Below are 16,738 nucleotides of genomic sequence, written 5' to 3'. Positions count from 1 at the left end.
TATATATATATATATATATATATATATATACACACACATACACACTACCTGACCAACCCAGCACTGCCTGGGAAAACTATGAATGAAAACTGATAAAATCTCTCTCTCTACCCCTACGCTCTCTCTTTCCTCTTTCTCCTCCCTAATACCACCTATTCTCTCTCTCTCTCTCTCTCTCTCTCTCTTTCTTTTCTTTTAACATAGTTGTTTCAAATACATTGCCCATCATTTTCAACATTTTACATTTCACCCCTTCTCAACCCCCCATTCCTATTGGGGCTGAACTTGGACTTAAAGGGCATCAGGAATGACACTATTCATCTCAGTGGCCTAGAAAACTATGGATTAGACACTAATTCCTGTCATTGTTGACACTACTTTTCACCCCTTCTCACCACCCCCTTCCTATCGGGGCTGCACTTGGACTTAAAGGCATCGGGAGTGTCACTATTCATCTCAGCAACCTTGAAAACTATGGATTAGACACTCAGATCTGTTATTTTTGGTTATTTTTACATGTCAACCCCTTCCCACCCCCACCCCCTTTGGTACCAGTGATGTCTTACCCCCACGGCATTCTTTCCCAGGTAGTAAGTCATATGTATACCAAGTTTGGTAAAATTGCTCATTGCATTTCAGTTATATGGAACATACATACATACATTTTTATATACATACACAATATATATATATATATATATATATATATATATATATATATATATATATATATATATATATATATATATATATATATATATATATATATATATATATATATATATATATATATATATATATATATATATATATATATATATATATATATATATATATATATATATACGATCATGAAGCTACAAATATCGCTTAATATCAAATCCACGCTACCTCAGGAATATCCCCGATGAAATTATCACCGAAGGGAATTTATAAGTGATAAATGGACGGGCACTGCCAGTCTCGATCCACGACACACAGACGCGCATCCAGCGAATCCAGTCGACGCTAACCACTGAGCTATCAAAGAGGGTATAAGGTAATGCCGGAGTCTGGTGTACTTTATTTACCCGTCGAGCAGGGAAATTGTACCAACCTCGGCATTAACCCACCTCGACCATGATAGTTCTTTGGTACGTTTGGAACACACAGCTCTTTTTATGACATTTTTTTATCACCGTGATTTATATACGATCATGAAGCTACAAATATCGCTTAATATCAAATCCATGCTACCTCAGGAATATCCCCGATGAAAATTATCACCGAAGGGAATTTATCAGTGATAAATGGACGAACGCTGCCGAGTCTCGATCCACGACAAACAGACGCATCCAGCGAATCAGTCAACGCTAACCACTGAGCTATCAAGAGGGTATAAGTTAATGCCGAGTCTGGTGTACTTTATTTACCCGTCGAGCGGGGGTATTGTACCAAGCTTCGGCATTAACCCACCTCGACCATGATAGTTCTTTGGTATGTTTGGAACACGCAGCTCTTTTTATGACATTTTTTTCATCACCGTGATTTATATACGATCATGAAGCTACATATCGCAATATCAAATCCAGCTACCTCGGAATATCCCCGATGAAATTATCACCGAAGGGGAATTCATAAGTGATAAATGGACGGGCACTGCCGAGTCTCGTACCCACGACACACAGACGCGCATCCAGCGAATCAGTCGACGCTAACCACTGAGCTATCAAGAGGGTATAAGTTAATGCCGAGTCTGGTGTACTATATTTACCCATCGAGTGGGGAAATTGTACCAACCTTGGCATTAACCACCTCGACCATGATAGTTCTTTGGTACGTTGGAACACGCAGCTCTTTTATGACATTTTTTATCACACGTGATTTATATACGATCATGAAGCTACAAATATTGCAATATCAAATCCACTACCTCAGGAATATCCCCGATGAAATTATCACCGAAGGGAATTTATAAGTGATAAATGGACGGGCACTGCCGAGTCTCGATCCCACGACACACAGATGTGCATCCAGCGAATCCAGTCGACGTAACCACTGAGCTATCAAAGAGGTATAAGTTAATGCTGAGTCTGGTGTACTATATTTACCCGTCGAGGCGAAATTGTACCAACCTCGGCATTAACCCACCTCGACCATGATAGTTCTTTGGTACGTTGGAACACGCAGCTCTTTTATGACATTTTTTTATCACACCGTGATTTATATACGATCATGAAGCTACAAATATCGCTTAATATCAAATCCACGCTACCTCGGGAATATCCCGATGAAATTATCACGAAGGGAATTTATAAGTGATAAATGGACGGGCACTGCCGAGTCTCGATCCACGACAAACAGACGCGCATCCAGCGAATCCAGTCGGCGCTAACCACTGAGCTATCAAGAGGTATAAGTTAATGCCGAGTCTGGTGTACTATATTTACCCGTCGAGGCGGGGAAATTATACTTAACCTCGGCATTAACCCACCTCGACCATGATAGTTCTTTGGTATGTTTGGAACACGCAGCTCTTTTTTATGACATTTTTTATCACACCGTGATTTATATACGATCATGAAGCTACAAATATCGCAATATCAAATCCACGCTACCTCAGGAATATCCCCAATGGGGAATTATCACGAAGGGGAATTTATAAGTGATAAATGGACGGGCACTGCCGAGTCTCGATCCCACGACACACAGACGCGCATCAGCGAATCCAGTCGACGCTAACCACTGAGCTATCAAGAGAGGTATAAGTTAATGCGAGTCTGGTGTACTTTATTTACCCGTCGAGGTGGAAAATTGTACTAACCTCGGCATTAACCCACCTCGACCATGATAGTTCTTTGGTACGTTTTGGAACACGCAGCTCTTTTTATGACATTTTTATCACACCGTGATTTATATACGATCATGAAGCTACAAATATTGCTTAATATCAAATCCACGCTACCTCGGGAATATCACCGATGGGGAATTATCACCGAAGGGGATTTATAAGTGATAAATGGACGGGCGCTGCCGAGTCTCGATCCCGACACACAGATGTGCATCCAGCGAATCCAGTCGACGCTAACCACTGAGCTATCAAGAGAGGTATAAGTTAATGCCGAGTCTGGTGTACTTTATTTACCCGTCGAGGCGGGGAAATTGTACTTAACTGCGGCATTAACCCACCTCGACCATGATAGTTCTTTGGTGCGTTTGGAACACGCAGCTCTTTTTATGACATTTTTTTATCACACCTTGATTTATATACGATCATGAAGCTACAAATATCGCTTAATATCAAATCCACCCTACCTCAGGAATATCCCCGATGAAATTATCACCGAAGGGAATTTATAAGTGATAAATGGACGGGCGCTGCCGAGTCTCGATCCCACGACACACAGACGCGCATCCAGCGAATCCAGTCGACACTAACCACTGAGCTATCAAGAGAGGTAAAAGTTAATGCCGAGTCTGGTGTACTTTATTTACCCGTCGAGGCGGAAATTGTACTTAACTGCGGCATTAACCCACCTCGACCATGATAGTTCTTTGGTACGTTTGGAACACACAGCTCTTTTATGACATTTTTTATCACACCGTGATTTATATGATCATGAAGCTACAAATATCGCTTAATATCAAATCCACGCTACCTCGGGAATATCCCCGATGATTATCACCGAAGGAATTTATAAGTGATAAATGGACGGGCACTGCCGAGTCTCGATCCCACGACACACAGGGCGCACATCCAGCGAATCCAGTCGACGCTAACCACTGAGCTATCAAGAGAGGTATAAGTTAATGCCGAGTCTGGTGTACTTTATTTACCCGTCGAGAGCGGGAAGTGTACCAACCTCGGCATTAACCCACCTCGACCATGATAGTTCTTTGATACGTTTGGAACACGCAGCTCTTTTTATGACATTTTTTATCATTCCCGAGGTAGCGATCTTGATATTAAGCGATATTTGTAGCTTCATGATCGTATATAAATCACGGTGTGATAAAAAATGTCATAAAAAGAGCTGCGTCAACGCGTACAAAAGAACTATCATGAATCGAGGTGGGTTAATGTTCCATTTAAGTACAATTTCCCGCTCGACAGGTAAATAAAGTACACCAGACTCGGCATTAACTTATACCTCTCTTGATAGCTCAGTGGTTAGCGTCGACTGGATTCGCTGGATGTGCGTCTGTATGTCGTGGATCGAGACTCGGCAGCGCCGTCCATTTATCACTATAAATACCCTTCGGTGATAATTCCCATCGAAATATTCCCGAGGTAGCGTGGATTTGATATTAAGCGATATTTGTAGCTTCATGATCGTATATAAAATGACGGTGTGATAAAAAATGTCATAAAAAGAGCTGCGTGTTCCAAACGTACAAAAGAACTATCATGGTCGAGGTGGGTTAATGAAGCTAAGTACAATTTCTCCGCTCTCGACGGGTAAATAAAGTACACCAGACTCGGCATTAACTTATACCCTCTGATAGCCCAGTGGTTAGCATCGACTGGATTCGCTGGATGCGCGCCTGTGTGTCGTGGGATCGAGACTTGGCCGCGTCATTCATTTATCACTTATAAATTCCTTCGTGATAATTTCATCGATATTCCTAGAGGTAGTGGATTTGATATTAAGCGATATTTGTAGCTTCATGATCGTATATAACCACGGTGTGATAAAAATGTCATAAAAAGAGCTGCATGTTCCAAACGTACCAAAGAACTATCGCGGGGCGAGGTGGTTAATGCCGAAGGTACAATTTCCCCACCCATTCGATGGGTAAATAAAGTACACCAGACTCGGCATTAACTTATACCTCTTTGATAGCTCAGTGGTTAGTGTCGACTGGATAGGCTGATGCGCTGCCTGTGTGTCGATCGAGACTGCAGCGCCCGTCCATTTATCACTGATAAATTCCTTCGGTGATAATTCCCATCGGGGATATTCTGAGGTAGCGTGGATTTGATATTACAATATTTGTAGCTTCATGATCGTATATAATCACGGTGTGATAAAAAATGTCATAAAAGAGCTGCATGTTCCAAACATACCAAAGAACTATCATGGTCGAGGTGGGTTAATGCAGAAGCTAAGTTGGTGTTTCCCCGCTCGATGGGTAACAAAGTACACCAGACTCGGCATTAACTTATACCCTCTTGATAGCTCAGTGGTTAGCCGACTGGATTCGCTGGATGAGCGTCTGTGTGTCGGGATCGAGACTCTGCAGCGCCTGGCCATTTATCACTTATAAATTCCCTTCGGTGATAATTTCACAGGATATTCCCGAGGTAGTGGATTTGATATTAAGCGATATTTGTAGCTTCATGATCGTATATGAATCACGGTCTGATAAAAATGTCATAAAAGAGCTGCGTGTTCCAAACGTATCAAAGAACAATCATAGTCGAGGTGGGTTAATGCCGGGCTAAAGTACAATTTCCCACTCTCGACGGGTAAATAAAGTACCACCAGACTTGGCATTAACTTATACCCTCTCTTTGATAGCTCAGTGGTTAGCGCCGACTGATTCGCTGGATGCGCCTGTGTGTCGTGGGATCGAGACTCGGCAGCGCCCATCCATTTATCACTTATAAAATTCTTTCGGTGATAATGTCAAAATCGGGGATATTCCCGAGGTAGCGTGGATTTGATATTAATTATTTGTAGCTTCATGATCGTATATAAATCACGGTGTGATAAAAATGCCATAAAAAGAGCTGCGTGTTCCAAACCATCTACCAAAGAACAATCATGGTCGAGGTGGGTTAATGCCGGTTAAGTATAATTTCCCCGCTCTCGACGGGTAAATAAAGTACACCAGACTCGGCATTAACTTATACCTCTCTTGATAGCTCAGTGGTTAGCGTCGACTGGATTCGCTGATGCGCGTCTGTGTCGTGGGATCGAGACTGGCAGCGCCCGTCCATTTATCACTTATAAATTCCCTTCGTGATAATTCCCCATCGGGGATATTACTGAGGTAGCGGGATTTGATATTAAGCGATATTTGTAGCTTCATGATCGTATATAAATCACGGTGAGATAAAAAAATGTCATAAAAGAGCTGCGTGTTCCAAACGCACCAAAGAACTATCATGGTCGAGGTGGGTTAATGCCGAAGCTAATTACAATTTCCCGCTCTCGACGGGTAAATAAGTACACCAGACTCGGCGTTAACTTATACCCTCTCTTGATAGCTCAGTGGTTAGCGTCGACTGGATTCGCTGGATGCGCTCGTCTGTGTCGTGGGATCGAGACTCGGCAGCCCGTCCATTTATCACTTATAAATTCCTTTCGGTGATAATTCCCCATCAGGGATATTCCGAGGTAGCGGATTTGATATTGCGATATTTGTAGCTTCATGATCGTATGTAAATCACGGTTGTGATAAAAAAATGTCATAAAAGAGCTGCGTGTTCCAAACGTACCAAAGAACTATCATGGTCGAGGTGGGTTAATGCCGAAGCTAAGTACAATTTCCCGCTCTCGACGGGTAAATAAAGTACACCAGACTCGGCAATAACTTATACCTCTCTGATAGCTCAGTGGTTAGCGCCGACTGGATTCGCTGGATGCGCTTGTGTGTCGTGGGATCGAGACTCGGCAGCGCCCGTCCATTTATCACTTATAAATTCCCCTTCGTGATAATTCCCCATCGGGGATATTCCCGAGGTAGCGTGGATTTGATATTAAGCGATATTTGTAGCTTCATGATCGTATATAAATCACGGTGTGATAAAAAAATGTCATAAAAAGAGCTGCGTGTTCCAAACGTACCAAAGAACTATCATGGTCTAGGTGGGTTAATGCCGAAGCTAAGTACAATTTCCCCGCTCTCGACGGGTAAATAAAGTACACCAGACTCGGCATTAACTTATACCCTCTCTTGATAGCTCAGTGGTTAGCATCGACTGGATTCGCTGGATGAGCGTCTGTGTGTCGTGGGATCGAGACTCTGCAGCGCCCGTCCATTTATCACTTATAAATTCCCCTTCGGTGATAATTCCCCATCGGGGATATTCCCGAGGTAGCGTGGATTTGATATTAAGCGATATTTGTAGCTTCATGATCGTATATAAATCACGGTGTGATAAAAAAATGTCATAAAAAGAGCTGAGTGTTCCAAACGTACCAAAGAACTATCATGGTCTAGGTGGGATAATGCCGAAGCTAAGTACAATTTCCCCGCTCTCGATGGGTAAATAAAGTACACCAGACTCGGCATTAACTTATACCCTCTCTTGATAGCTCAGTGGTTAGCGTCGACTGGATTCGCTGGATGCGGCGTCTGTGTCGTGGGATCGAGACTCGGCAGCGCCGTCCATTTATCACTTATAAATTCCCCTTCGGTGATAATTCCCCATCGGGGATATTACCGAGGTAGCGTGGATTTGATATTAAGCGATATTTGTAGCTTCATGATCGTATATAAATCACGGTGTGATAAAAAATGTCATAAAAAGAGCTGCGTGTTCCAAACGTACCAAAGAACTATCATGGTCGAGGTGGGTTAATGCTGAAGCTAAGTACAATTTCCCCGCTCTCGACGGGTAAATAAAGTACACCAGACTAGGCATTAACTTATACCCTCTCTTGATAGCTCAGTGGTTAGCGTTGACTGGATTCGCTGGATGCGCGTCTGTGTGTCGTGGGATCGAGACTCGGCAGCGCCCGTCCATTTATCACTTATAAATTCCCCTTCGGTGATAATTCCCCATCGGGGATATTCCCGAGGTAGCGTGGATTTGATATTAAGCGATATTTGTAGCTTCATGATCGTATATAAATCACATTGTGATAAAAAAATGTCATAAAAAGAGCTGCGTGTTCCAAACGTACCAAAGAACTATCATGGTCGAGGTGGGTTAATGCCGAAGCTAAGTACAATTTCCCCGCTCTCGACGGGTAAATAAAGTACACCAGACTCGGCAATAACTTATACCCTCTCTTGATAGCTCAGTGGTTAGCGTCGACTGGATTCGCTGGATGCGCGTCTGTGTGTCGTGGGATCGAGACTCGGCAGCGCCCGCCCATTTATCACTTATAAATTCCCCTTCGGTGATAATTCCCCATCGGGGATATTCCCGAGGTAGCGTGGATTTGATATTAAGCGATATTTGTAGCTTCATAATCGTATATAAATCACGGTATGATAAAAAAATGTCATAAACAGAGCTGTGTGTTCCAAACGTACCAAAGAACTATCATGGTCGAGGTGGGTTAATGCCGAAGCTAAGTACAATTTCCCCGCTCTCGACGGGTAAATAAAGTACACCAGACTCGGCATTAACTTATACCCTCTCTTGATAGCTCAGTGGTTAGCGTCGACTGGATTCGCTGGATGCGCGTCTGTGTGTCGTGGGATCGAGACTCGGCAGCGCCCGTCCATTTATCACTTATAAATTCCCCTTCGGTGATAATTCCCCATCGGGGATATTCCCGAGGTAGCGTGGATTTGATATTAAGCGATATTTGTAGCTTCATGATCGTATATAAATCACGGTGTGATAAAAAAATGTCATAAAAAGAGCTGCGTGTTCCAAACGTACCAAAGAACTATCATGGTCGAGGTGGGTTAATGCCGAAGCTAAGTACAATTTCCCTGCTCTCGACGGGTAAACAAAGTACACCAGACTCGGCATTAACTTATACCCTCTCTTGATAGCTCAGTGGTTAGCGTCGACTGTATTCGCTGGATGCGCGTCTGTGTGTCGTGGGATCGAGACTCTGCAGCGCCCGTCCATTTATCACTTATAAATTCCCCTTCGGTGATAATTCCCCATCGGGGATATTACCGAGGTAGCGTGGATTGATATTAAGCGATATTTGTAGCTTCATGATCGTATATAAATCACGGTGTGATAAAAAATTGTCATAAAAAGAGCTGCGTGTTCCAAACGTACCAAAGAACTATCATGGTCGAGGTGGGTTAATGCCGAAGCTAAGTACAATTTCCCCGCTTTCGACGGGTACATAAAGTACACCAGACTCGGCATTAACTTATACCCTCTCTTGATAGCTCAGTGGTTAGCGTCGACTGGATTTGTTGGATGCGGCGTCTGTGTGTCGTGGGATCGAGACTCGGCAGTGCCCGTCCATTTATCACTTATAAATTCCCCTTCGGTGATAATTTTCCATCGGGGATATTCCCGAGGTAGCATGGATTTGATATTAAGCGATATTTGTAGCTTCATGATCGTATATAAATCACGGTGTGATAAAAAAATGTCATAAAATGAGCTGCGTGTTCCAAACGTACCAAAGAACTATTATGGTCGAGGTGGGTTAATGCCGAAGCTAAGTACAAATTCCCCGCTCTCGACGGGTAAAAATAAAGTACACCAGACTCGGCATTAACTTATACCCTCTTGATAGCTCAGTGGTTAGCGTCGACTGGATTAGCTGGATGCGCGTCTGTGTGTCGTGGGATCGAGACTCGGCAGCGCCCGTCCATTTATCACTTCTAAATTCCCCTTCGGTGATAATTCCCCATTGGGGATATTCCCGAGGTAGCGTGGATTTGATATTAAGCGATATTTGTAGCTTCATGATCGTATGTAAATCACAGTGTGATAAAAAAATTTCATATATATATATATTTGCATAAAGGAAAACTTACTGCCAACATTCCCAATATATACTGTATATATATATATATATATATATATATATATATATATATATATATATATATATATATATATATATATATATATATATATTTCTATATCTACCCAAGCATCCTAGCCACCAAATGCTAAATTTAAAGCTAGAAAATACAACAGTGCATTTTGGTACGGCCTGAGAAGGAAGGGCAGAAAGGAATGTTGGCCCCTCCCTTAATCTGTTAATTGTACTCTGTATATCCCTTTCAACTTTCTCTTCTCAAACGTGACGCTGCGGGAAACTTTTGTTTATGCAGATACGAGGTTGTGAAGAGCCTAAGCCAGGCAGGTGGCATAATAGAGCCAGCGACGCTGGATTACGAGAATGAACACCTGTACCTTGAGTCCTAAATGATGCCCGCACACAGGGAAATGACACCGACTCCATCTACCTGTGGGTAACCCTCTGACCCTTGACCGAAGTCATATAAGGGCCTCACCGAAGGAACAAGCGAGAGAGACATTGCTGGACGCGAGCGAGACACATCTCCCCTTCAGAGAGCCATGCCCTACCACGTGGTCCTATCTTGTAGGGACCTTTAGTATTACTACCAGTGAAGCCCTTAGCCCTTCCTCTGCCGCCATTACCCTTGCTGAAGCCACCTCTTCTACAAGGTAAAGGGATCTGTTGCAAAGGTTCTTCCAGCCAGTCACACTATTTTAATTCTCATACTAAACTTCCTATTTCCATTTCTAAGTGCCAGTATTTTCATGTCAACCTTGCCTTGTTAGGGCAGTGTTAGGTAAATGCCTATGTTTAAATAATTACATAAAATAGTGTATTCAAAGATTCTTTGGCACCCTCTGTGCTTGCCTTGTCCTATGCACAATTTACTGCGCCCTTACTGGCTTTTAATTCGTGAATCTCTCCGTTTACAGAGGGTTTGTTAGCCGTGGAAATCTCTCTTGACTGTGCCTTGTATCAGTATCAACACACCGACGGATATAACTTCAAGTTTTCCCAGTTATAATTAACCCCTCAGGCTCTGCCTGCCTGATTAGTCCATTTCATCTTCTGATAGTTCATTTCATGTAAATACACACAATTTTAAACTTACCCTAACGTGTTTACTTACAAATACCTTGTAAGTAGAGTCCTCACTTCAGATAAATTCCTTCTTTTTTCTTGTTTTTGCGATTACCTGAATCAACAGCAGTCAGATTTCATACAAAAATAAAGGTAAGTAACGCAATCATTCATTTAGAGTCTATAACTGGTTCATGATAAGCATTCCCCAGGTTAAATCATAATATATACATACATACACACACACACACACACACATATATATATATATATATATATATATATATATATATATATATATATATATATATATATATATATATATATATATATATATATTAAGTCACAATTATCGTTTAATGTCCAATTCACTATACCTCAGGAATAACTTACACCCAAGGGAAATTATAACTGATAAGAGCTTCGCCACCAATACTGGGAAATCACTGTAAATGCTTTTTTCTAAATCCGGAAACGGTTCAATGATAATTCCTCTTGAGAATAAGTTATTCTCAAGGCATAGTGAATTTGATGTTAAACGATAGAAGACCTTACGTGCATCGTAAGTGATCACACACTGCTCGAGTTTTGGGTCGAAGTGCTTCTCTGTCGGCCAGAATTCGTCGCACTGCCATGAAGTGAAGTTGGCCCACTGAGGAAAGCAAGACACTTCAGGTCAGCTGTAGGCTTTCACCAAGTGGAGGTAATCCTATGAGAGAAGTCAAAGATTTTAAAATGAAGATAATAGGAGAAATTACTTTATAAATGTAGGAGTACACTTTCATGAAGGGAAGACCGTGCACTCGCAACAGTAAGAGAATTTAGGTCATTGGGCAAAGGAGCAGCTTTCATGAAGTGAAATACGCCCACTGAATAAAGTAAAACCATTTAGAACAATTGTAAAGGAGTAGGCCTTTGCAAAATACAGTTAGCTCACTGAGGAAAGTAAGAAACTCTAGGTCACATTGTATACAGCAGGCTTTCGTAATGTGAATTCAAACCCCTAAGAGAAGTAAGAGACTTGGGTCACATGTAAAGAAATTAGCTTTCATGAAATAAAATCAGTCCACTGAGAAAGTGAGGAGACTTTAGGTTACCCGTATCATAGGCCTTCATGAAGTCATATCATAACACTGAGGGCCATAGGTTACAAAGCCTTTCCTGACGTTGAGTTAGTGTACTGAGAAAAGTAATAAACTGAAAGAGAAGTATAAAGTAGTAGCCTTTCATGAGGAAAAGTTAGTCCCGTGAAGGTTTTCACGAAATGAAGCTTGGTCACTGGAAGAAGTTGGGACTTAGGTCATATATGGAGAAGGCTTTGAAATTGAAACGAAATCAGCCGTTTCAAGAAGGCAAAAGGTTGAAGGTCACAAGCATGAAAGAGTAGGCTTTTGTGGAGTGAAGTTACACTGAATACGGAAAGGAACAACCAAACAAAGCTCTATAGCGAACGTCTTTATTACATACAGATATTTCGGCTTGAACACATAAAGCCATTTTCAATCTGAATAGAGACAAAACACCAAAACATAAGATTATATACGAGTAAAGTTTAATCCAAAGGAATTTCACGCTCGAGAATTAAAAGAATATTTAAAAAATGGTTTACTTAAACTACGTTACCATCAATACAACCATACTAATCATAAAGTAAAAAAAATGGATTCAACTAATACAATTCAATGAATTGCTGTAGTCATTAAAAATAAATAAAATAAAATAAAATTCAAGATGAGGAAAAAAATAATAAAAATTCATGGAAGAAAAAGTAAAGCATATCCATAAAACAAAATACAAAAATAAATAAACAAATAAATAAATAAATGAATAAATAAATAAATAAATAAATAAATAAATAAATAAATAAATAAATAAATGAAAAAAGGAAAACCTGTACAATAGATAAAGCAACCTGGTGACTGGAAAGCAAGAGGGGCTGCAAAATCAGTACATTATGGAAGACTGATCTTCGTTAAGTTGTGGCTTAAGTTTGTGAATATATATATTCTAAAATCCTTAAATCTGCCAAATTTTAATAAGAATATACAATTGTCAGATTTCAGAATTTTAGAATTGACGATATCAACCTTTCCTTCCTTTACCCACATTATACTGATTTGCCAACCGCTCTCGCTTTCCAGTCATCTGGTTAATTTGTCTCTAAGTTTTCTTTGCTTTTCTTCGTTTTTTTATGTTTGGTTTTATGGCTGTTTCTTAGGTCTGTTTTAATTTGGCCTATGTGAATTTTTATTAATTTTTTATTCGTCTTGAATTTCATTTTATTTGACTTAGTTTTAATGACTGTTGTAATTAACTTAATTGTGTTAGTTTAATCAATCTTTGTTTCTTTCTGATTAGTGTTTTTATTGATGGCAACATAGTTTAAAATTTTTCAATACTTATTTTATTCTCGAGTGTTAACTTCCTTTAGACTGTACTTTACTAGTATATATGCAGTAATCTTATGCTTTGGGTGCTTTGCCTCTATTTAGGTTGAAAATGGCTTAATAGTTGAAGCCGAAACGTCCATATGTAATAAAGATGTTCACTGCAGCGATTGTTTGGCTATTCATGATGAGGATCAGATTCCCTTGGAATCAATCTCTAGCAACTGCATTTGGAGAGGAATTGGTTTTCATTAAATTGTTTTATTCCACTGCTGAATGTTGAAACCTTAAGCCATATATGCCAAGCATACAGATCTCCTTGGGCCAGCTATTTAAAGGTGTTTGGATTCATGAAGGAAAGTCAGCTCACTCACGAAAGTTATGGGGTTTTAGGCTTCCCACGTAGAGTGCGTTTAGGAAGAGAAATTAGTCCACAGATGCTCATTCCAGAAACTTGAAAACACTTATGGAAATCAAGGATGTACCTCCGGCCGTTAACCTTCATTTCTTGAAAATAAATTTCCATAAGTTAAAAGTTTTCTCTTCCTTTCTGATTAAATAGAAATATTATCGTCACTGACTAATCCTAATTGGTTATCCAACTACTTTGAGAGAAATTGATATGAGTTTCTATTCACTGGACATTTGGCAACCATACATAAGCCCTCGTAATTCTTCTGCCACACTTTATTTTATCTTATTCCAAAAATTATTCAGTTCTCATTTTGTCTGATACTGCTCTTTTTATCTTTGTTGTTCCTTCTAAACGATTCTGTGCCCATTTCTCCATCACTTCCTCTAGGCGTTTGGTTTATAAATGATGGGACAGAATTCTTTAGCATGCAAGTGCTATACCATATCTGATAAAATCATGTAGATTTAGAATGGAATGGAATGAAATACTAAATTTACGGCAAACAAAAAAGGCCAAGCGCTGGAACCTATGAGGTCATTCAGCGCTGACAGGGAAACAGAGTAAAAAGGTTTTAAAGGTATAACCGGAAGAAAACCTTGCAGATGCACTATGAAATCATTGTTAGGAGACGGTGGAGAGTAAACAGAAGAAAGAGAATATGAACGGAGGTGCAATATAAGGAATGAAAGGGGTTGCAGCTAAGGGCCGAAGAGACGCTGCCAAGAATCTCAAGTACTGCCTACAGTGCACCAAGTGAGGTGCACTGATGGCACTATCCCCCTAAGGGGATGTAGATTTAGAGAGAATAAATGTGAAGCCAACCACGAACAAATTTCTCAAGAAACAATTCATGGAAAACAACATAACTGACATCATTTACTTCAAAGGAAACCTCGCTTAACAATCTCTTAAGTGTAAAATGGCATTTCGGCGTCTTCTATGTTTTTGAAAAAGTCGCCTAATGGACCGCTTCTTTTCAGTTGTCAGTTTTTATATGCCACTAGGTTAGGAAGGTCAGTGGCTGGAAAAGTTAATTTCCAATGACAAATACTTCCGACAGCTATAAATTCCCAATTCTCAATGAAGCAGAAAGTCATAAAACCACTTATGCAAGAACGGGAAGCCCTCGCATGCTACCGAAAAAAAGTAAACACTGTATGGAGAAACAAAAAGCTTTCCGATAATAGTTTTTTTTTTTTATGCTAAGGCGTTTCTACAACAATATGCATAACTTTCATGTTTCTGATTAGTTCAAGTGTGCTGCACAAACTTATTATAATTTCAACGAAACCATTGTTCTCTTCAAAAGCAAATTTCACTGTGGAAATAACAACTGAATTTAGACAGTTTTCACTGAATTTTATGCACTGTAATTGAAGCCAATCAACATAAACGCAATTATGTAGCATATGTAAACGGGACGTTTGTAAAGTGTAAGCTATCAAAAGGACATTCAAAACACTAAGAGGAAGCAATAATATTGATAGATCTATACCAGAAAAAATCAATCTGCTTGGCCGGCAGGTTTTAGAATGATCCTCTGCCTCCCTCTTCCTCAAACCCTACCACCAACGAACTACTAAAAGGCGTTTGCCACTTCCTCCACGGTTAGATCCCATTCTTGTCCTAAAATTAATTTGGTCTTTTCCATAAGCCTTGAAGTGTATCAGGACGACCGTTGTCCGTTCTTTTAGGCTTTGCCTGAAACAAATTATTTTCTCCTTAATTAATTCCCACACGGTCGTCTTACCTTGATGCTGTAGAGCTCCCGATAGAAGAGAGAAGGGCAGGCAAGCACGGCGGACGTTATCCACACGGCTGCGATGACCCGATGGGCCCGGTCAGGCGAGGTTCGGGCATGTAGAGGGAACATGACGGCTACTACCCGACCAACGCTAATCACCGTCAGCGTTAATACGCTGGCTAGCAATGCGGTAGCTATAAAAGACAAAAGAGGGGGTTTCATTTTAGATAACATACGATCTCATTTCTGCATAAAAGTTTCGCAAATGTCAAGGGTTGGTTTCACTGACACCATGGCAGAGGCTTGATGGAGCCACTTCCTTGGGATTATGTGGGATTAACCTTAAAACATTACAATCCAATACATGTAGGGAAATTAAACTTAATGCAAGGTGCATATTTTAAGGTTTCTGCATAAGCCGCTTGGGAAAAGGAACACGGGAACCAACTCACATCCAGGATTTATTCTGAGAAGTACTTCAGCTTTTATTGTGAAGTTCTTGGTGTGTTTGTTACTATTCATGTATATACATATACAGCTCACTGAGCTGGTGGGTAATACCTCTTAAATATGTACGTCTGCATTTTCCTTGACACTTAGGGAAGGGTTTTGTAATACTATGAGGAAATCCAGCCCAGTATACATACAGTATACACACACACACACACACACACACACACACGTTCGTGAGGCACCTGCTCAGAAAACTTCAATATTAGCTGCATGAAAAGCGCTACTGTTTGTAACGCCCGTAATCCTGGCATACCACCCACCAGTTGACCCAGATGTGAATGGATACAAGCTTCCTCTGGAGTCAAGTGTAGGGGGATAGCAACTTCGTCCTCCAAGACTTGCTGAGAACCGGGAGTCTCCAGCCTCTCTAAAAGGGTGAAAGGTCGACACTCTGATGATTCCTCCTTGTCAGTAACTCTTTCCTTATTAATGGCGATTCCCCTTATCTGCATCTTGTGCTCTCACAGAATGATGCACCCCCATAATTTTCTGCTTTATTGGTAACGATTCCCCTTAGGTGTAAGCTATTACCAACGCACGGTGGATTCGATATGAACAGATATTTAAGGCTCAATATTTTCCAGTGTAAAAGGTACACATGTATATGTGACCACACACACACACACACACACATATATATATATATATATATATATATATATATATATATATATATATATATATATATATACTCATGTATGTATATATATATATATATATATATATATATATATATATATATATATATATATATATATATATATATATATATATATATACAGTACATACATACAAACACACACATGTATATATATATGTGTGCATATATAAAACTGACCAATACATACATACATACATACATACACACACATATATATATATATATATATATATATATATATATATATATATATATATATATATATATATATATATATATATATATATATATCAAAGACTTTCAAAGAAAGCGTTACCATTTCTTCTCATC

The 16,738-nt window shown here is 40.1% G+C and overlaps 1 protein-coding gene across 1 annotated transcript in view; it reads right to left on the bottom strand.

Moving 5' to 3' along the window:
* Positions 1-16,199, bottom strand: part of LOC136834680 (galanin-like G-protein coupled receptor npr-9) — a 43,141-nt gene extending 26,942 nt beyond the window's left edge. The window contains exons 1-2 of the mRNA XM_067097269.1: positions 16,001-16,199; positions 15,241-15,428 (exon numbers count right to left, since the gene is read on the bottom strand). Of these exons, the coding sequence (XP_066953370.1) occupies positions 15,241-15,428; positions 16,001-16,199 (387 nt within the window). The remainder of the gene's footprint in view (positions 1-15,240; positions 15,429-16,000) is intronic.
* Between the last annotated feature and the right edge of the window lie 539 nt (positions 16,200-16,738).

Source organism: Macrobrachium rosenbergii, chromosome 54 (assembly GCF_040412425.1).
Source record: "Macrobrachium rosenbergii isolate ZJJX-2024 chromosome 54, ASM4041242v1, whole genome shotgun sequence".
In the NCBI taxonomy this organism is placed as follows: Eukaryota; Metazoa; Arthropoda; class Malacostraca; order Decapoda; family Palaemonidae; genus Macrobrachium; species Macrobrachium rosenbergii.
Note: the sequence above shows the minus strand (reverse complement) of the source record. Positions and strands in the feature narration are given on the sequence as shown.